The 22,811-nt window shown below is 39.4% G+C and overlaps 1 protein-coding gene across 1 annotated transcript in view; it reads left to right on the forward strand.

Moving 5' to 3' along the window:
• Positions 1–20,417, forward strand: part of C3H1orf87 (chromosome 3 C1orf87 homolog) — a 72,716-nt gene extending 52,299 nt beyond the window's left edge. Inside the window, exons 9-12 of the mRNA XM_045546429.1 lie at positions 4,989–5,053; positions 11,867–11,946; positions 15,309–15,516; positions 19,977–20,417. Of these exons, the coding sequence (XP_045402385.1) occupies positions 4,989–5,053; positions 11,867–11,946; positions 15,309–15,516; positions 19,977–20,137 (514 nt within the window). The 3' untranslated portion in view covers positions 20,138–20,417. The remainder of the gene's footprint in view (positions 1–4,988; positions 5,054–11,866; positions 11,947–15,308; positions 15,517–19,976) is intronic.
• The last annotated feature ends 2,394 nt before the right edge of the window (positions 20,418–22,811 follow it).

Raw genomic sequence — 22,811 nt, forward strand, 5'->3', positions numbered from 1 at the left:
GGCTATAATGATTAAATTATTTGAGTGATGGGACTTAATTTTTGATTCTCGCAATCTTAGCAGAGCTGACTCTTCAGCACTGTTGTATACTTCATCTCAGCTGAGCTTGGTGGTATTTGTAGGAACTAACCAGGTGAGAGATGGGGAAGAGTATTTTAGAAAGAAAGAGCAGTAGGTACCAAGACAGAAAGGCAAGTGAAAGCATAGCAAGTTTGGAGAACCGCAAACTGTTCGTTATGGCTGGAACATACATTTCAGGAGGCAAAGAAAAGTGATGGACTTGGGAGGTGAGCACCCGCACACATTTTGACTGAAGCCCGTATGAACCTCATAGAGGAGCATGCCATCTGTAACTACCTTCATTGAGATTATAAGGGTGTTTCAATAAAATAGCCCACATTTTGTGTGTTTAGTATGTTTAAGTTTGTTTTGTTTTTATGTATAAGGCTTTTTGTATAAAATGGCATCTGCTTAACAGCCCCTAATAAAATTCCTATGAACAAAGAAAGAGGCAAAAAACATGTAAGTAGCAAAAACTAATAGGCACTCTAGTGTCAGAATGTAGAGGGAAGGTTGGGTGTGGTGGCTCATGCCTGTAATCCTAGTTCTCTGGGAGGCTGAGGTGGAAGGATTGCTTGAGCTTAGGAGTTCCAGACCAGTCTGAGGAAGAACAAGGCCCCTTCTCTACTAAAAATAGAAAAATTAGCCAGGTGTCATGGTGTGTGCCTGTAGTCCCAGCTACTCAGGAGGCTGAGACAGGAGGATCACTTGAGACCAGGAGTTTGAGGTCGCAGTGTGCTACGACGATGCCACTACACTCTACCCCAGCAACAGAGTGAGACCCAGTCTCAAGAAAAAAAAAAGAAAAAGAAAAAGGAATCTCCACTACTTATAAATAAATGGAATATGGGAAAAATCAAGGGATTGCCTGCCCCATGTTCTGCCCTGCCCACCTATAGGCGTGGAAGACAGAACATGCTTCATCCTTTCACCACAGCCTTCCCCTTGATTTGGAGACTCCAAGTTGTAACCAACCAGAAAACCACACAGGTGCTGCTTCCTTGTGCAACCTAAGCACTGCTGCTTTATGCCTCTCCTTTCCCTCCCTCCCCAACCCAAGGATACACATATGTGTACTTCCCCACACACAACACTTTCCTGTACCTATTTAGAAAGCCCCACTTCCAGGAATGGCAGAGCAGAAAGTTGGGGTGAATGAGGTGGAAAGGGAAAAATATGACTATGGTGAAGTGTAATTCCCGAATATAAAGTCATGGGGGTTAGAACAGAGAAAGGAAGAACCCTGGTAGTTGTATATGCTATGGAGCATATAGATTGTGACGTACTATACCAATTTGGGGTGCCTAATATCTAACAGGTATGGTGAGAAGATCCTACTAAAGTGCACCAGGCAAATGCCTGAGAGGCACCAGGAATGGGTGACAGTTGTCATCCGCCCTTGATTGCAGGTCTAAGAGAGCAGTGAGCAAGGCCAAAGGCAATTAATGCAATTCATCTGCTGGGTTGAACCAAACGTGAACAGACCTTCATTTGATGCTGAAGAAAGAGAAAACTGCGATGTGCAATGCCTAATGTGTTTTTAAAAAATACTGTAGAACATGGAAAGGGAATCACAATCCTGCAGATTCCAGATCTCAACAGATCTTTGAAAATGATCTATAGAAACCAGGAGAATTTCAGAAAACCATTGTGGTTCTCTATAGGATATAAGAAGCCATGTCCCCCATTGAAATGAATTGGAAGGTAATAAACATAATTAGATAAAAATGCTGTAAAAATGAAATTTAAAAAGCACAAAAAGTGAACAGAAGAAAGTAGAAAGAACTTGGGGAAATATGGATGGTTTCAAGGAAGCTGACACTTTTATAGCAGAAGTAAGAGGTAACCAGGAATCAATACAAAAGCAAAGTTAACACTAGAGAAAATCTAATACCTAATGTCAAACTTAAGAGGCTTCCACAAAGTCTAGAGAAAAAGAACAAAGAAGAAAATGAGGATAATAGATATAGAAGAATAAGAATAGAGATTCAACCTAAGAGGCCTTGGTATTGTGGAAAAGGAAACTAGAAAAATTGGGAGAAGAAATAAAAACAGGAGTTCAGCTAAAGAAGCTTCTCAGAGCTGGAGAAAAAGAAAGAGCCCTCTGGGCACAGATTGAAAGGACTCTCTATGATCTAAGCTAAATTAAGCAAAAATGTATACACGTCTATCCCAACAAAACTTTTGTATTATGAAGACAAAATTATTCAAGGATCCAGGCCAAAAACAAAATAAAACTAAACCAAAGCAAATAAAGGGGAAAATTAATTATAAATGAATAAAAATCAGATTGACATCAGACTTCTATAATAATAAATGCCAGAAGACACTGGAGCTGTGTCCATGGAATTTCAAAGGACAAAACAATGCAACCTAAGCCAAATTATATTACATTCATGTAGATTTGGAGTCAGACAGCCAGGATTTACACCCTGGCTGTCCCACTGATCCATGTGCCCTTGGGCAAGTCATTTACATGCCTCAGAATGAGTGACTGACTCAATTCAATGAGATAGTGCACAAAAAGTACTCGGAATGTTCACTGAATGCCATTTTAACTTGGTAAATCCAGTTAAATTTGTAATTTGAACTCAGTTCTGCCTATCTAGAATCAGGCTCACAGAATTTGTCCTCCAGTCCTGACCTTTCTGGCTTGACACTGGAGGTTTGGTATCTACTTTTGTTATTAGAATTATAGTGCCTGTTACGGCATCTAGAACCCATTCCCACATTTAAGTTGTGAATGGTACTTTGAAGGTCTTAGGGTAATGTAAAGAATATGGGAGAAAGGAAATATTTTACTAGGAGAATCTTAAGAATTTTACTGGTCATAGTAGGCCTATACACCATTCAAATCAGGTAATATCCAAGTTCAGTGCTTAGAAAATTTTCCCAATATCTCCTTCCCCTACTACCAGCATATAATCAAGAAGAGGCAAGAGAGTTTCTGGTGCCATTTCATTCAGAGGCCTTATCTCATATTTGATATCTAAAAAAAATTACCTGATAACTCCTAACAGCTATGAAAAACAAATGTTGTACAATATGTAAATATTAATGCATCTTGTTTTGGTTTTCTAAAATATAAGTAGAGAATTTTTTTGGACCAAATTTAAGGGCTACAACCTGGGAGACATAGACGCAAGTTACCCTGACTATATGCTCCCTGATCTAGGGCTTTTGCTTTTGTGTTGTGTTTTGTATTGTTTTGTTTAATCAAAGGGTCAGAAAATGCTGTAGGCATAAGCCTGGACTTCCTACGAGGGTCTGGAAAGAAAGTGCAGGAAGTGATGAAGACAAGAAATGATTCTATTGCAGTTTATTTCCAGATCTGTGCTCATATCAGATCTTTGTGTAATTATTAATATTTCTCAAGAGTGCTACTTCTTCTCCAAATTTCTCTTACCTTCCTGGGTCTGCAGCATGTGATAGTCATCAGCTTATCTGACTTTTAGTCCTGCATATCCATACCTCATCATTCACATGCCCAAAATGGCATGAAGCCCCAGAGGCCTCATTTTCAAAACCCAATATCAGGAAACATACCCTGACCAAAGAACTTTTCTAATTTGTGTTATCATGTATAGGAAAAGTTTTATGAGGTATAAGCAAAAGAAACTATTACATATTTAACCCATCATTTTTATTTAAAGAGAATAAAATCATATGATATTAGAACTCTTCTAGAAAACCCAGGACATATATTTCACAACTTGCTCTTTTTCGTGTGTGACTTCTTCTGATAGGCAAGACCAAGATAAAAAATATCTATTAGGTGCAATTTGGTTGCTAGCAACAGAAACTGCCCTTTGCTAACACAAGCAAAAAGGAATATTTTGAAAGAATATGTTAGTAAGTCATGAAATTTGTAGAAAATAAAACTTCAAAAAGTACCAGAACCAAAAATTAAGACAGAGCTAGAGACAGAGAGTAGAAGAAGAAAGGGAAGAAGGGAGGGGAAGAAGGAGGGAGAGACAGATGGATTGGGCTTAATTAGACAAGGTGGGCCACAACATTGGCTAGGGCAGCACATGGGACTTTTAGGAACAGTATGAATGTACCTTTTAGGTACAGCCTCACTCACACTGTATCCGCAAGGAAACAGGCAGCTATTATCCCAGAGAAGATCATATTTATGTATAAATGGAGGATGGACGCTGGGCAAGCAAATATAAATGATTTTCACCACCAAAGCTTTGCTAAAGTACTTTTAAGCTTTAAATGACTATATGCTTGTCACTTGCAGACATATTGCTCAAGACAATTTCTGCCTGGGCAATTCACTAAACTCACTAGCACTCAGCACCCATACCTATTGCCTTCTATGTTCTTTTTTGTGTTGCAATACTTTCCATACTTGTGAAGGCTAAAAACATTTCTGAAACTCCCTTGACACTATGTTCTAGAACTGATGTAAGCCCTATCAGTGAGATGCTATTGCATGAGATTTGACAGGCAGAAGCAGGGGTGGGAGGCCACTGGCACAGAGACAGTTTATGTATTTATTTATTTTCCTAAAGCAATAGCAACTTCAGAAACTGGTAAGCATTAGTTTTTCCTATGGCCAGAAAGCACCTTGTCCTGCCTTGCCACAACTTCATGACTCAGGGGCAACTGAGACATCAGCCGATTTTCCTATAGTTCCCTGATCTCTGGACCACATATATTGAACCCTGACCCTGAGCATAGCAGCACCCACCTCCATTCCAATAGCCTTGCAATAATTTTGTGCGTACCTAATTCCCTGTATCAAAGCCCTTTCTAATAAAGATATATAAAGTAGTTTTTGTTTTCTGCATTGAACCCTGAATGATATAGGTATCAAAAAGCTTCTTTAATATCACTACCAATAAACTTACAGCTTCACTGCACATTCTTTCAGGGCAATAATATTGATCACTAATATTATGTTTCCTTTTCTTGCGTAGATGGCAGAATTTTGTTGAGATGCTGAGCAGAGCTTCTTCTGATTTGTTGGCTGATTTGCCTACAGGTAAGTTCCATTATTTTGTTGCTCCTGAGAGACCTCCCATTTCCCAGAGCTATTGTTGACTGTGCTGCTTAGCTTGAGTGGTTTGCTTGTTGAGTTTCATCTCATTCCTCCCAGAAATGTAAATGGCTCCCCAGTGAAGGGAAAACAGGAGTGAGGATTGCCTTAATGGCTATTCTTTCAGGCCAGGAGGATCAAAGAAGGCATAATTCCCCAAGTTTTCTTTTATCATGAGGCATTCTCTAATGGCAGCCCTTTAAGATGAATGCAATACACTTACAGAATAAATTGATATTACTTATTAGAATTTCAGTTGCACAGTCCCTTAGATCTAGGAACCCCACAGCTAGGTATTTATTCTACTGACATTTCAACAACAACAAAAAAACCTCCAAGAGGTATGTGTGTGTATATATATGTGTGTGTGTTGTGTGTGTGTATATATATATATATATATATATATATATACGTGTATATATATGTTTAGCATAGCATTTTGGGGAAAATATTTTTTTAAATGGAAATAACAAAAAGATCTTTCATGGTCCATTTAATTAAGTTAGAGTACAACCAATTGATTAGACTATGCAGCTATAAAATAACATGGCTGGGCCACGACAGGAAGATTTCTAAAACATATTATTAAGTGAAATTTCACTTAATAAAGATGAATTGGGCAAAATGTTTGGCAATTAACAAGTTTTAAATATGACAGGTGAAAAGTATGCATTGATGTTAATCTGCTGTTATAGTTTTCTATTTACTATATCCATCAACCATTTACTGATAACTCTTTGGTTCAAAATACAAGGTACTGAGTGTGTGTGTGTGTTGGGGAATTGATATATCAGTCTATATTCAAGTAGAAAAACAGAAACCTTACTCGGTATTTCAAACAGAAGGAATTTACTACAGGGGATTGGTTATACAAGTATCAGAAGGCTGAAAGATCAAAGAGGGGATGGTAAGTGTTTTCATTTCCCAGGGCTGCCATAACAAATTACCACAATCTCAGAGGCTTAAAACAACAGAAATTTATTCTCTCACAGTTCTGCAGGCTAGAAATATGAAACCAAGGTGTCAACAGGGCTATTCTCCCTCTGAGTCTCTAGAAAAGCATCCTGCCTTGCTTTTTTCAACTTCAGTAGCCCCAGGTCTCCCTTGGCCCAGTATTGTATAACTCCAATCTCTGCCTCCATCGTCACAAAGCCTTCTTCCTTCTGTGTCTCCTTTGTGTCTCTGTATCCAAATATCCCTCCTCTTTCTCTTATAAAGATACCCATCATTGGATTTAGGGCTCACACTAATCTAGAATGACCTCATCTTAACTGGATTACATATTAAAACACCTTGTTTTCAAATAATGTCAGATTCACAGGTTACGGTGATTAAGAGCATATGCTTTGGGGGGACACTATCCAATCCACTACAGTGAAGTAATCCAGACATTAGTGACTGTAGGAAGCAGTTGCCGTCCTTAAGGCTGAGGGAACATAGAGAAAGGGGTCCTATCATAGAATCTAGTCAGAGTTAGAGCTACTACACTGCTGATTCTAGGATCTCCAAGAAAATGCCAAGCAACTGGAGAAAGGATTTCGGAGGGAACACCACACAGCTGGTTCTTGGAGCACACTATGGTTTGGGGCTCAGACCTCTAAGAAGGTGACTGTGCTTGAACCTCTTCTGGAGCACTGTGTGGCCAATGCTGAGACCACTGAAGGAATGTCATGTAGCTGTTCATCTGACCTTTGACATTTCACATGTGGCTAGTGCTGAGAATGTTGAGAGACATTATACCAGTAGCTCTTTTCTGATTCTGGACAGATACTTCTGTATCCTTACATGGTCTTTCCTCTGTGTGTGCATCCCTGGTGCTCTATGGGTTCAAACTTCTTCTTCTTATAAAGACACTAGTTAGGTTGGAGTAGAGCCTACCCTAACAGCCTCATTTTAACTTAATCACTTCTTTAAAGGCCCCATCTCCAAATATAGTCACATTTTGAGTCCTAGGGGTTAGAGCTTCCACATATAAATTTGAGGGGAACAGAATTCAGCACATAACACATGGCATAGCAGAAAAATATGTAAAAATAGAGGTTGAAGTCTCCCTTTTGCAACTATATAACCACTAGATAGCAATTAAGTGGTTATTTATAATGGTTATATTCAGATACTTATTTTACTTCTGATTCATTTTTCTCATCTCTAAAATGGGCAAAAAAAAAAAAAAGAAAGAAAAACCTGCCCTATTGATCTCATAGGGTGATTGTGAGTCTGACAAACAAAATAGGCAACATTTCACTAAGTTTTTCCACACAATATGTTACTCTCCAGAATGACAGAGTTTTGTGGTGGTATTGCTGTTGTTGCATTGTTGTCGTGACAGCCTCCTGCTTACTGAGAAAGCTAATGTCTTGGTCTCTTCCCATTTCTGCACTTCCGGATCTATGGAGATAAAAATGCCCCTATGCACTGAGTGAGCCATTTTATTTGCCTGCTCTTTAGCTCCACAGGTAAACGTTATAAAAGGGAAGGGGGAACATTATACAGAAACTAAAGAAAGCTACTCTGTATCAGTGTGTAGAATTGTGAATTTTCACCTTTCTGGGACCCCTTTTCACTCAAGGATACTACGACAGCCTAATGAAAATGATTCATTTCATATATACTCCTTCATAATAAACTTTATTTCTTTTTAAATTATAAAAATCTTGTGAACTTGTTTTTTAATGTACATGTGATTTTCACATAAACACTTAGTATCTGTGACTTATACTAATGACAAGAATAGACTAGGTTCCAGCTGACCAAACCTCCTGGCAAGAACAACTAGAAGACTTAAAGAAACAGACTTAAAAATACAAAAACTAAATTTTAAAAACTCAATAGATAGGCTTAACAGAAGATTGGACCTAGCTGAAGAGGGGACTAGTGAACTGTAATATAGCTCAGTAGAAAACATCTAGATTGAAGCATGAATGAGAACTCAAGATGTAATATAGTAAAAGTATATAAGAGACATATGGGGAAAGGTGACAACGTCGAAGGTACATGTAACTAAAGTCACAGAAGAATAAGAGAAAGAGAATATTATTTGAAGCAATTATGACTGAGAAATTTCAAAAAGTAATGAAAGAAATCTAGCCACAGATCCAAGAAATAATGTGAACTCCCACTAAGATAAACACAAAAGAGCTTAGGCCCCTCCAAACATAAGGTCTAAAGTAGTATTTCATAAAAAGGAAGCATGACCCCAAATTTGAATTTCTTCACTTGTGGAGCCTGTGAATGAGGGAGAGGAAGAAGAAGCAGCAGAAAGTAAAGCTCGATCATGACGGAGAGACTCATCAGAGAAGGAATGAATGCTGGGAAGCAAAAAAAAGAAAAACAAAACAACTTCAGTTACATGACATGGTTCATGAGGCCTTTTGGCTCTGTGAACATTCAACCCACTTCCTTTTCCTTTCCATTTTGCCTCAGCGAGGCTCTCCTCTTAGCCGGAATGCACCAGACACTCCTACCTCATGGCCTTTGCCTTTGCTGTAACATTTTTCTTGAATGCCCTTTCCCCGTATATTTTCATGACTTGCTCCCTTTTTTCTCCTCCACACTTGGTTCTATTTTAATGTCACTTCTTCAAAGAGACCCTTGGTGAATTTCCTATCCATAATGGGTTTTAGTTGTGTTTAAGCTTATCAACACCTGACATTATTTTACGCACCTCTTTGTTTGCTCTCGCCACTAGAACACACATTCCATGAGAAGAAAGATTCTGTCTTGCTCACTGTTGTGTCATACTGCCTAGGACAGTGCCTAGCATATAGTATGCACCTCACAGATATGTGTTAAATGAATGAAAGAGTTAGAATCACAGACCTAACCCTACCTCTATTATCTTAAGCACATAACTGAAACTTCCATTGCCTCAGTTTCCTCATCTGTCAAATGAGGAAAACTTCTGCCTCACAGGGTTATTCTTTAGATTATGTGTAAACATCTTCCATTTATAGATATTTGACATATGTTATTAATAATTTCCTTCTCACAAAAGCTTCATTTGGTAGGTCCAGTCAGGCCAGAAGCTTTTATTTAAATCAGTTGTTCTCTATCCAGTTTCCCTTTAGAATCACCTAGGTAATTTTTTTAAGTACTGAGCTGGGTTCTCTCCCCCTGAGATTCTGATTTAATTGGTCTAGCGTGACACCTGAGCGTTGGTAATTTTTAAAGCTGCACAGGTGGGTCTAATGTGCAGCCAGTGATTTCAAGACCACTGATTTCAAGTCATTAGTGGGAGCAGACAGGAGGGCTGGCTGTGTAACTCTCAGAATCCACTGGAAGCCCTGTAAAACCTGGCCCTTCCCACACCTGGAAATCTCTAGAAGCCAGCTTGGCTTATTTCCTCCAGTACAAATCTTCAACTGGCAGACTAGACAGATGGTTATTATTCATCCTTCTTGCTGTGTTAGAAAGAAAAAAAAATGAGCTCTGCCTCAGGTTTTTCAAACAATTTTTACATGTGCAAACCATTACCTTTTTATATGCTATTAGGTATTAGGAAGGAGAAAGGGAAGCTTAAAAGAGACCTATCGGACTAGCAGATATTTTCTCCTAATGTAACTTTTAGAAGTGCAGACAGTAGAAAGTAACTGGATGAGGACAAAGTCTAGGTTCTAGATCTTATTCTTAAAAGGATAATACATTGAACAGTGCCCTGAAAAAAATGCCTGGCACATCCTAATTAACATTAGGTCCTCTTCTCTAGGGAAACTAGATTTGTTTAAGGTAATATAATAACACAACAACAAATAATATCTTGTATTGAACATCTTCCATATGTTAAGTATTTCATGTAGGTAATTTTTTTATCTCCACAATATTATAGCAAACTGCTATAATTTGACAAATGAAAGAATTTGGATCCAAAAGCTTATAGCTGGTAAAGGGAAGCAGCAGGGTTAGCCTTCAGGGTTGATACCAAAGTTCATCTTCCTCCCTTTATTCTATATACTTCTAGAATCCCTTCGACTGGAGAATTCTATTATTGAGTATAATTTGAACCTTTTCCCCCTGCAATAAACAGAAAGCTTTTCTTTGAAAACTGAGTGAAATAAGCCAGGGCCAATGCTACTAGGTGATGATGAGTTATCAAGACAGCTTAAACGTTCAGCTGATCAAATAAGATCTGCCCTAAAGAGGCTGCCCTTACTGGCTGCCATCATGATCCTCATTAAGCATCTATTAAGGTTTATATATAAAGCATCTGGGGTAAGTTTGAGAGGATAAAGAAATGCATAGAAAAATCTCTCCTCTCCAAGGATTGGAAAAGGAATTGGAGAAATGGAACTGTGTATTCAGTGACTTTATTTTCCAAACTCCAAATTAGGGCATATCATCATTCATTCATTCAATAAGCATGCTTTGAGCACTCATCCTGAAGCTGAGTTCCAGCGCTTCAGAAAAGATTAGGAAATCACATTGTCTTCTCCATCAGGAAACTGAGGGAGAAGATGCATAATAATTCGCAGGTGCAATGTTAAAAAGTCTGTCCAATAAAAGTTGTTTAAATCTGATATGTGATTTTATTTATGAAAAATCCTTACCTAAATAACGCTGTTAGTTAACATTTATTGAGCACTTTCTATGTTCCAGGTACTTGCTTTACACTTTCTAATCCATTTAATTCTCATAATGGCCTATGGGTTTTATTATCCCCATTTTACAGAAGAGCAAACTGATACACAGAGAGGACAAGCAAATTGCCCAAGGTCATACAACTAATAAAGGAGTCAGGATTCAAATCCAAGGCATCTGGTTTCAGAGCCTATATTCTCAATCACTCTGTTATCCTGGCTTCCTTTACCTTTTAAAAAAAAACTTATTGATTGAATACTTTTTATTAAAAATAGACCCAACTTAGAAATAATGTACATTTGTTAATGGCATATTTGAATTATGCACCGAATATTGAAGCTGAGGCTCCCAGAAAGCTGGGCTATGTGGTTGTCACACGGACTTGCAAAATAAGTAAATAAGTCACCAAGTCATAAGGAGGGTGCTAAGGATGATACCAACCTTAGAGGACTTCAGCAGGTTTTCATGTCTTTTTGCTGCATCCTAAGGAAATCTCTTCTATTCATGATGGCAGCAGCCTGCGGCAAGTAGTACCTGGACAGTAGAATCCCCTGGCTTCAGGATGATGCTGTTCAAACCTCTTTCCACACTGGAAAGGAGCAAGGAAGGAGGAAGAGAGAGGTTGCACCTGATCCTTCAGGCACACACCTGCATGGAGGGAGGGGCAGAAGTTCTTAAGAAGCAGGGCCACGGGAAGAGGCCTCTTCCCACTCTTAGCCATAAAAGGCTTTCTGATTCAGGGCCTTCCTGCAGGCTGTTGTCTCTGCTTATCTACAATTCTCTGCTCCATGAGCATCACCAACATCATCTTTCCTGAATAAATCCTATTCATTCTTCAGGTGCCAATTTGTGTCACTTTCTCCAAGAAGCTGTTCCTACATCCCACCACTCCCACCACTGCCTGGAAATAAGTTTAAATACTTTCCTATCTCCGTGTTTTTCTTTTGTAGTATTTATAGTAGCTTGTAATTAAATACTAGTTTTGAGTAATTAGCATCATCTATCTCCCCAATCTAAGGTCTACCGGGGTGGGAACCAGGTGTTTCTTATTTATCAGTGTGTCCCCATTACTGAACACAGCACCAGCCACACAGCAGAGCCTCAATGTTTTTTTCATATGGTGTATATATGTGGGTTAAACAAAGAAACCAAACTAAACCCTTCCATTTTTTCTTTCTCATTCAGGGAAGAATGAAAAAGAAGCCCCTGCCACTCTAGTGGAGCCTAAAGTCCCTGAGACGTCTCAAAGCAACACTGAACATATGGTATGCACCTGAGGTATACAGAGTTTGGGGAAGGTTTTCACAGATCCTTGGCCTTCTCTTCCCTGATGCTGGGTGGGGCCCTCCCCTGTGGGTTTTTGATTTCCACCCAACCCCTTGATGTCAGACTGTCTTTAACTTTGAGATGCTCCTCAGGCAGAGAAGGAAGGCCAAAGAACTCCTAGAGTGTGGGCTGGTTCTTGTCCTACCTGGTATGCAAAACCTCTTGCCATCGCTTGGTGGTGGGCTTGCCAACTGCCCCAAGAAATTGGACTTGTAGCATGTGTGTGGGTGTCCTTCCAAAGCTTGTGACCTATCCACCAACTGCCATCAAAATAAAGGGTGGTTAGGAGACCTATTTTAACATCTTAATTCCAGCTTCCAGAAACTGAGAATGACCTTTTCCCCAGACATCACATTTTAAAATGTAATAGGCTCTCTGAGTAAAAAAAAAAAAGAAAAGAAAAGGAAAAAAAAAAAAAGGAAAATCTGGCAAGCAGTTAAAATCCGTTTTAATATTCCCAGCATTTAGCCAGGAAAAGTTATAGACAGAATTGAAAAACAGCCTGAGTTTTTCTGTTGTTGTTGTTTTTTAAATGCCCAGATTAGAACATAATTCATCTTAAAATGATGGGAGGCCTCTTCATGCACTTCACACGTTGAAATATTTTAGAAAATAGTATCCATTTTGGCAAGCCTCTTGCCATGCAAGAAACAACAGCAAATGCTTTTCTCCGTGAGTGTTAAGTCTGTTGTGAATAAGATTATAAAAAATATACTTGCTCTTTTATTTTGCCTCTTGTTTAAGGATTTTATTGCATCTCTGAGATAAGTGATTCTTCTCACATTCCTGTATAAACAGAATTCATTGTCCCACTTTTTAGAAGGAGAAATTGAAGCAGAAGGTTGGGAAAGCAATTTTCCTATTGTCTCAGAGAAAATCATTTATTCACTCATTCACTTATTCAACCACTAAGCATGTCTTGGGAACCTACTGTGTGCCAGCCACTAACCACACTCCAAATATACAGAAATAACTATCTCACAGGCTCAGCCTCCGAGGAGATACTCAGACAAATCCAATATCCAGTGATAAATGCTGTGATGGGTAAAGAGGCTACAAAGAATCACTTCTTACCCAGTTCAGGGCTTTCAGGAAAGGCTTCCCACAAGAAGGAGACTATGAACTGGGTCTTGAAGAATGAGTAGGAGGCTAAACAATCAAGGCATAGGTGGCAAGAAGGGCTTTTATAACAGAGGTAACAGCGTTATAAAGGCATAAAGCAGCTTCACTTTTTCAGGTTTTATGTGCATGGAGAAAAAGATGTAGGATTAAAAGAAGATAGTCTGGAGAGAAGCAAGAGCAGGCACATAAATGTTTTTGTGTGCCAAGCAAGGAATTTGAACTTCATCCTGACACAGTGGGACCGAAACACCATAGGGTGTGTTTTACTTTGTTAGAAACTTAGCCTAATTCAGGTCCATACAAATATCCCCTTTCCCTTATCTTTAATAGTCAAAGAGAGTGTTGAACTAACTATCTGAAGATATATACATTTATTAATAAAATTAATTTCTCAGATCCAAGGGCAATTTTGATCTCTCTAAAATTATCCACCAAAATGTACACAATGTGCATTAGCCTGGGCAGATTTTCTAAAGCTTTAATCAGACTTCTAACGTGGCTCAAAGCTCTAAAAAATATATATAAGAATCACTATTCTAATCTACTATTTGGAAACTTTCTACTTTTCCCCAAATTGATTTTATCACAATAGAATTCCTTTTATCTGAATCCCTTAAAACTCACTGGTTATTTGTCATCCATGTGGCTACAATTGCATATAGCATTCTATTATTTCAAACAAAAGAATTCTTTAAATTCCCCAGAAGCAGCTTAATCCATTTGTTAACCAACTCAGAACTTGGCTTCTTATTGCACTTACTATTCTTTAGGGCTCTGGGATTTTCACAGCTTATATGTGAGAAGTTTGAGACAAAGGTACAAAATTGGAAAAATTCAGACATTTGAAAGTTGGAGGAGCACAGATGGTATACAAAAGTTAGAGGCATAATTTGATGGTGAATTAGTTAGGAATATTTAGATTGCAATGAACAGAACCAACTCTCCTAGCTTAATTTACAGGAAGAATAGAGAAGCATAGTATGCTACCTAAGGACAGACGTGGAACAATGAACTAAAACCGGAGACTCTAACACCATCAAGACTTCCCAAATCTTTTCTCTCTGTTGTCAACTGCATTCTCTCTCTCTCTCTCTCTCTCTCTCTCTCTCTCTCTCTCTCTCTCTCTCTCTCTCTCTCTCTCTTTCTCTCTCTCTCTCTCCCTTTCTCTCTCCAGACTAGCTTTTCCTCATTTCCAATATGTAGAATGGAAAGCTTGCTGGAGTTCCAACTTCTCACACAGAATCATCTCCATTTCTCTCTCACAAGCAGTTCCAAAATTCCTGGACAATGGGTTTATTGGCCCATTTGCATTAGATGCCCAGTCCTGAACTATGCAAATAGAACATGGCGGTTCTCTCTATAACCATGTATTTGGGCAGGAGGGGCAATCCCTGGAAAATCAGGGCTGGGCAGATCGAACAGCAGACGCTCACTCTCTCCACATGGTACATGGCAGGATGCCTTACATGGCACTGCTGGGACTCACTTGTCTATTTTATTCTAAAAATATCTCTATTTTATACTGGCCATGAGGTTAGCATACCAAGATGAGCTAGATATAACCTCTATGTCCTACTCCTAGTCTTGGGTGTAGACCATAAGTTCTGTGTGATCTTAGTGAATCACTCACATTGTGGGGGGGGGGGGGTCAGCTTCCTCTGTTAAATGCACAGGAAAGGCAGACTAGAAGTGCTTTAACAGCCTTTAAGATGGGCCCACAGGACTAAAATAACATCACTATTGTTTCAATCACTCTTGCCAAAAACCTTACACTCATGATCCAGAGGTTTTCCTATCAAGAAGTGACAAGCATTGGAGGAAGCCCATTCCCCACAGATCACACTAGTATTAACACAAAACAGAGTAGAACATCATGAAAAGTCCCATGCAATTACAAAATCTTTTGCTTTGTGCAAGTCAGAAATGAAAACTGAATAAAAGTCATGATGTCACCCTTCTCTTAATAACAACAAAAAAAATCTTAACATGTTTCTATCCAGCAAGATTTGGCAGATACGGTCCTACGGCACTGAGGATTTGAAACTCATCCTCCTAGCTTTCCAAAGCCATACCTTGCAATAAATCTTGCTAGTTGTGTGGCCTCATCTTTGGCCAAGAGATTGGAGAAGCTCTGGGTGGTGAATGTGTTGCCAGTGAAATGTTTCTGTTGTTTTGGTAGAAAACTCCAGAAGAGGAGCTGCAGCCAGAAAACCCTCCTGCTGAAACTTTAGCCCCAAAAGATCCTCCGAGCTCCTTGAAAATCAGGCCTGCCTCCCAGCCTTCCATGAGTCCAGCCATGAAGAATGAGTCTGAAGACAGTGAGACTTGGATAGACAGGTTCAGAAAGCTGGAAAATGCCCTCTACCTGTGTGATCTGAGTAACACAGGTGAGGTATGAAGTTTAAAGCTGACATACCTTTCTATTTGTGTTCAAGTCTAAAAGTAGGTACCTCATTTTCTTTTACTTCTTGAATAAATAATACAATTTGTATATAAGCCTGGCACTGTGCTAAGCACAATCAGGAAATACAAGGACAAATCACACACACATTCCCTACCAGGTTGCTTACAATCTCCTTGGGTCCCCAATTCTTCCTCCACTCCATTACCAAAGTCTAACCCACAATCCAATCTTATAATTCCCCTGATTAAAACACTTGGGGGGCTCCTGACTGCTAACAGGATGAAGTCCAAACTCCTTAGCAAGGTAAAAGTCTTGTCCCTTCCACCTGACAAATATCTTTTCCTACCATTGCTGTTCTCTCTGCATGTCCTACCCACTGATAACGAATAACTTGCCTTTCCTCGAACACGCCTTGCTTTTTAGTTTGCCTGTGCCTTTTCTAACCCCAAGCTTTCCGTCTGAGCTGTTTTCCTCTCCTCTTCCTACCCCACTTCCTGCCAGTTCCCCATCTTGTTTACCTGGTTAATTAATGCCTAACCGTCCTTTACATTAGAATTCAAACACCACTCTGAGTCTCTCCAAACAGATCTAGGTCAACTTTCTTCTGGCCTCTCTGATTCTTTAACATTCATTATCATATTTAATATATTGTATATTTTTATTTGGGGGCTTATTATTATCTCACCAGTAGACTGTATTCCTTTTTTATCCCTGGTACCTTGCATAATTCTGTTCAATATTTTTTGAGGGAACAAATAAATGAACCAATGTACGTAAATAACTACATCCAAGACAGAAGCCGATAAATGCAGTTAGAGTGTGCTGCTATGTAGGCATGCAGAGAAAGGAGAATTTCTTCCTGGCGAGGTGACCAGGGAAGGCTATGTTAATGTTAAATTGATCACTAAACATCAAGTGCAGTTTGGACACAAAAGAGTGAGATAGCGTTTTTTGGCAAAGGTGCAAACACTATGTGTGAAGCTCAATGCAAGGAGTTCGGTCTGGATAAGATATAGAGACTATCCAAAAGAATATGAAATGATAAAGATAGAAATATAGAATGAGGACAGATATTGAAAGGTTTTAAATGCCAGTCCAAGGAATTTGGACTTAATTCAACGATAGTGAGTGGCACTAAGAGTTTCTAAGCAGAGGAGTGGTGTGATAAAGTTGCACTTCGGAAAGATCTTTGGTGACTATGCGCGGAATGAAGGAGAAAGTGAAAAAAGAGAAAGCAGAAAGGAGAGAGAATGACGTCTACAACCAGATCAGAGACATGGAGAAAGGAAAAGAGGGAGCAGGTACAAAAAGTGAAGAGGACTGAAACTGTCCTAACTCACACAGTGTGTCTCGTGAAGAGTTAGTGCACACATTGGTACTCACTAGAAGTAATCGTGTAACAGTAGCAATGTCTGTCGTTTCATTCTCTTTGTGTACTTTTGTTATTCTTTTTTTTTCTTTTGTTTGGAATTTCCAGAGGAACTTAATTCTAGACCACATGAAGTATAACTACCATGCAAAATCCAAGATAATTATACCAAAGAGAGAGGGGGAGAAAAACCTGAAAACATTAAGTGAATGATTCATCTGGATGAATTATAAAGTTATTTAAATTTAAAATCTGTTATGAGCCTAGCACTGTGTTAGAGGCTGGACCAGTAGAAAAACCAGAAAGGATGAAACATGGTCTCTCTGGCCTCAAAGAACTTACTTTTAAGTAAGACACAGAGATTGGTGAGAATTCAATGCCAGTTAAAAAAAAAAAAAATTAAAAGACAGTGGGTAGTAAAGTACTATCACTGAAGGCACAAATGAGAGTTAAAGAGTCAAAAGGAAAGAGAGAAGAGATGAACAGAAGCTCATCTTCTGATGTGAGCTGCGGTACCCAGGGTGGGCTCCATGGGAGAGAGAGAGCTTAAACTGAGACTTGAGGCCAGGTAGACTTTGGATAGTGTGAAACCATCTTCGGCAAGGGTTAAAAGGTGAGAATGAGTATGATGCAGAAGAGAGACAGCAAGACAGGCCTGGAGGTCCTAAGTTGGGTGTGTGATAAAGTTGGACCCTGCTGTGAATCCTGGGGGCTAGAATGAGGCTTCATTCTCTGCCCAGTATTCACCAAAGTTTCATCCAGAAGACAACATAGCAAAAGCTATGGATTATTTAGGGAGGACACTGGGGAAAGGGAAATTAACAGGTTATTGAAATAACCCTGAGTCTAGGTGTTTATACCAGGACTGTGAGAGTGATGGTGGGGTGACAAACAACAACAAAGCAAAATTAAAAAAACCAAAAAACCAAGAAAAGACATTTTTAAAGAAAATACTGAGTTTCGATAATAGATGGATGGATCATAAACTTAGTTGCTAAGAGATTCCCCAAAGACTGGGAGCTTTCTCATACTTCTGAACTGTTCTGAGTCAAAACAGTTTGTTGACTTTGGAGGCAGATTCTGACAGATCTGAAATGCCTTTCTCATGGCCTCTTCACTATTTATGTCTGTTTTCTCTGTTTCTATGAAATTCATTCGTTCCTCAACAGCCAAGGAATGTGTCAGCCAGATCTGAAAACATCTACAACTGTCTTTAATGAGGAAATAGGACTAACTGAGGTCACTTGGTTGGTTTATTAACCACGGTATTTAGCAGACCACCACGGCCCCATTCTAGATGCTGAGCAGATGATACCTACTTTGCCCACGGATGAATCACTGTTCTTTATGATGTGCGAGGAAATATGTAGGCCAGGGCGTTCTTCATCCAGGATGAGGGCAGACCATCCATCATCAAATCAGCATTTCTGGGAACCCAGTGTGCTTATTCTCTAATGGGAGTTGTCAAGAAAATAGCCTTGAGGAGAAAGGAGAAGGAATGACCATGAATAACTGGTCATGTTTTCTAAAGACAAAAGTGTGGTTGAGATAAATGTCTGGGCAAATGATGCATTTGGAATTTTCCCAGTGAACTACAAGCTAAATAGAAAATATTTTAGAGTTCAAGGAGGCAGACTGCAATGAGAGCCTTAAAGGACACTCTCTGTACAGGCCTAGACTCTATGGACACTGCATAGCTAAATTGTCACGTCAACCACATGTGGAAGGGACTGGTATCCTTATTTACAGAAAGGAAAGCCAAGCTCAAAGTGATGAAATAATAGCCAGTAGGAAGTTAAGCCATAATTCAAACCCAGCTCTATCTGACTTCCCACCACACCAAGTCTAATGACGTACTAGAAAGAGCACAGGTTTTCCTTGTTTTGTTTTGTTTTTGAATCAGAAGATATCGATTCAAGTCCAGACTTCACCAATTACTGATACCTAAAAGCCAGTCACTCACATTCTCTGAGCCTATTGCCTCATTTATAAAACAAGACTGATAGTAATAAAACATACCGCCCAGATGTGAAAAAGGATCACATGAGGTAAGAGATTTGAAAGTTCTTTGTAACCCTGTAAAATGACGTGGTTGTTAAGCAGGTTCTTATTATTTCATTCATTTTGGTTCTGGTTGGAGAAGACAGGCTTTCCAATGCTAAGATGGATTGTACCGCCTATTTTATGCAGCTGTTCTGGGCACCCCCTAATGACAGAGTAAATCGGATAGATACAAATTTCAGTCAGTAGACTTCTGTTTGACTCTAGGAATCCTCTATCAATGGCAAAGCTTAAAAGATAGAAAATACCACTGTGATTCTTAGATGCATTGTTTAACGTTACTTTTATTTTTTAATTATACACTAAATGGTATATATTTCAATAATTTCTAATTTATTAGACCACCCCCCCTCTTGTCCGTAGAAAAATTGTCTTCCATGAAACTGGTCCCTGGTGCCAAAAAGATTGGAGACTGCTGATTTAAAGTATATGGGAGGATATGCATAGATTATATGCAAATACTATGCCATTTTATATTAGAGACTTGAGCACTTGTACATTTTGGTATCCATGGGGGTCCTGGACCCAATCCCATGGATACTAAGGAAGGTCTATAAATACAGTTCCAAAAATGCATGAAAAAATCAGCTGTTTAAATGCTGCATGTTCAAGAACTTGTTTGGATATTTCAACAAGATAAAAAGAAACTAGAACAATTAGGAATTACTTTTAGCAGGCACCCTAGCTGTTTCAAAAATTGGCCTTAAAAGTTTTATAGCTACAAAGAACAAGCTTAAATTGCTTTAGAGTGTATCTATGGATTTGATTGCACTCCATCTCCCCATCTCATTCTCTCTCCCTCTAATCAACTTCAAATTACTCCTGAAATCTATGACCCATATCCATGACTGTAAATATTTTTTAAGGTGTCACCCGATTTTTAAAAAAGTTGAAGTTGCAAAATATTATCATAGCATTTAGTTTTTACCTGGAAGGCTTTCAAGCTAACATAGTTTTCTGTTTTCCCCTTCCTCTTTAAAAAAAAACCCTCCACCCACCCCATCCAATCACAGGAGTCCTGGAGAAGGAACGAGCTAGACGCCTCATTCACAACTACAATCTCATTTACAACCTGTCCCTGAGCCCTCGGAAAATCGACCAGGCCTTGCGGAGATTTCGTTCAGGAGAAAATACGCTCTTGGAGCCAGCACTGCAGTACTTAAAGGAGCTATGATAACAAGCCCATATTGTGAGAACAGATGTTTCCCTTATCTCCCTTTTTACCTAGACACGTGTTTCTCCCCAGCCCGAGTGTAGTGGTGGAAGCATTGTCAGAGTTGAGGCCGCTGCAGCTATTGTAGATGCGTTTGATTTGGACTTGGTTTCTGGCTATAATGCTTGCTCATAAGTAGCGCAAAATGATCAGAGAAAACTAGGTTTTCTCTTCTGTTGTGGCAAAAACCCAGTTACTTAAAAATCTCTCTTTATTCTAACAAAGCTTATTATTAATGTTACATGTTTTATTTTTTTTCTACTTTTTTAATCAAACTATGTTTTTGCAAACCCCACAATTCCATATAGTAAAAAACATGCTAAATGTTGTCAACTCCCCAAAGTGCCTGTACCAGAGTAGACCTAAATACATCATCTTTGGATGATTTCATCCCTTCCCCTAGTCATTATTCTAGGAAGGATTTCCACATTATAAGAAAAATAAAGGTAGTAACAATATATTATATCAATATTAAGCAGTAGGAGGACAATTTCAAGTGAGGTTTTCTGAGTAAGTCCAATATTTTCTGCAGTACAAAACTAGACAATGTTACACCGTCTCTAGGGATATTTTCTAAGAGTTCTGAATAGAAGTTTTAAGAAAGGACTCCTAGCGCTGCGGATTTGGGGAATGGGTAACATCCTCTGCTCTCTGTGGGCAGGAAAACCAGGAGAAACTTTTCACCAGTTCGCATGGCTCTTCTGTCCTTAACGTCTCCCTGACTGTGCACCTCCCACACGACACACAGTTACACACACATCACAGCACACAGCTAGCCTGAGCTCACTGAAGGAGCTCTAGCCTGGGGCCTCAGAGACAAGATGTCCCCAGTACCATCACTAAGCAGGAGACTGGCTGGTGACCAGGACATTAACTGTCAAATCAGCGCAGGAGACAGGATGAGCCAGCTAGGTCAAAGGGAAAATCAAACGGAAAGGCTGTGGAAGAACCCCTTTTTACCCATTTTATATAGTGGGGTATCTCATGAAGTCGGAGGAACAAAACCTCTAGAACAAAACCATTCGGATCCACTAAAATAAATGCTCTCTGAGAGTCTTCTAGTCTGACATGATTCAGCATTTACAATTCCTGAGTTGCCCAGTAAAAAATGACTTGAGGCAAAATGACCACCTCTGTATCTTTCTAGAACCCTGCTAGCTGCCTTTTTAAGTCAGAGGAGTAAGCAAGCAGACAAGGTTTTCTCATTCTACCAAAATGCCAAGTAAGGAAAATTAGAATATTAGGTCAGACAATTTAATATGCACGGGGCAACTACTGTGTTCCAGGAAGTTGACATATTTTGTTTCATGCAACTCTGACATTTCAGTAAGACACATTTTACAGCTCCATTTGACAGATAAGGAAACAGAGGCTCCGAGAAGAGAAGGGTAAGAAACTATTAACTGGTTGTGCCAGTTAATAATTTGCCAGAGCGATAGTACTTCCTGGGAGGCGCTGGTCAAATGACACTTAGAAGGTCCCACTATACCCTTCATCTCTGTGGGAAGTGGGCTGGAGGGGCAGTTCAGGTAAAGCAAGGCCCTAAGCCTGAAGCAGGGTTATTAGATTAAATCAGAAGATTCTGAATAGCCATGATTTAACTTGCCCAATTCTTAATATCTGACACCTAGTTCCTGACACATAGCTTCAGTACCACCAAGTTAACAAATGGAGGGGACTCCATTTACATAGAATGCAGCATGCAAGGTGCCCTGAAGTTGTGTGACTACAGGTCAAGCGGAACCTGCACTCCTATAGTGTCGGCTGAATGAATAATTCTGTAAGTGGGGAAACCTTGGCCAGATCTGGATCCACAGTCATCCCACCACCATCCCACCCATATTTCCACAAAGAATGGAAAGAGAATAAGCCTTAACAACAGCCCAAATCCAGCTTTTGCACTTAGTAGGTGGTAGCTTTGGCAAATTGCTTAATCTCCCTGGGCTTCAGTGTCTTCATCTATAAAATGGAAGTTATTGTACCTGTTTGCAGGAGTGTTATAAACACTGGAAGCAATGCCATTTGGACAGTTCCTTCAATGTAGTAGAGATGTGCCTTGTCTATGGCCCTTCCCTTAGCTGATGAACATTCAAGAACTCTAAAAAAGACTTTGAACAATGGTCTGTGTGAAACGGCATAGGGAGGTCAGGCTACTACTACAGCAAGAACAAATTTTAAGATATATCTTCCTTCCTGAATCAAGAGACAATTGCTCTTGAATAATCTGCTGTCAGGAATTCTCCACTGCTTTACCCTAAGATGTGTGTGTGTGTGTGTGTGTGTGTGTGTGTGTGTGTGTGTTTTAAAGAAAAAATTATCCTAATTCTTGTTAAAATGGTAAGGCAGATTTTATTCAGAACTATCACAATAGGTACAGTGGCTACTACAATGCAGTTTTGCAGTAGGAGAGAGGGATTGGATATGGGGCTCAACTCTAAATACAATGAAGAAAAGTGAGAATTTATAGTCAAGGAGCAGTGGGGAGGGGTGCTGGTGGATGGAAAATTACTAAGAAGAAGCATCAGAGATTAGGGGATATTCTGGCTAAATTGACCTAATAAGATTCCTGCTGAAGGCAGTGAGGTGCTCAGACATCACCTGGGGATGAAGGGATTTGATCAGATATCAAGGGTGG

The sequence above is a fragment of the Lemur catta genome, chromosome 3 (assembly GCF_020740605.2).
Source record: "Lemur catta isolate mLemCat1 chromosome 3, mLemCat1.pri, whole genome shotgun sequence".
NCBI classification, from domain to species: Eukaryota; Metazoa; Chordata; class Mammalia; order Primates; family Lemuridae; genus Lemur; species Lemur catta.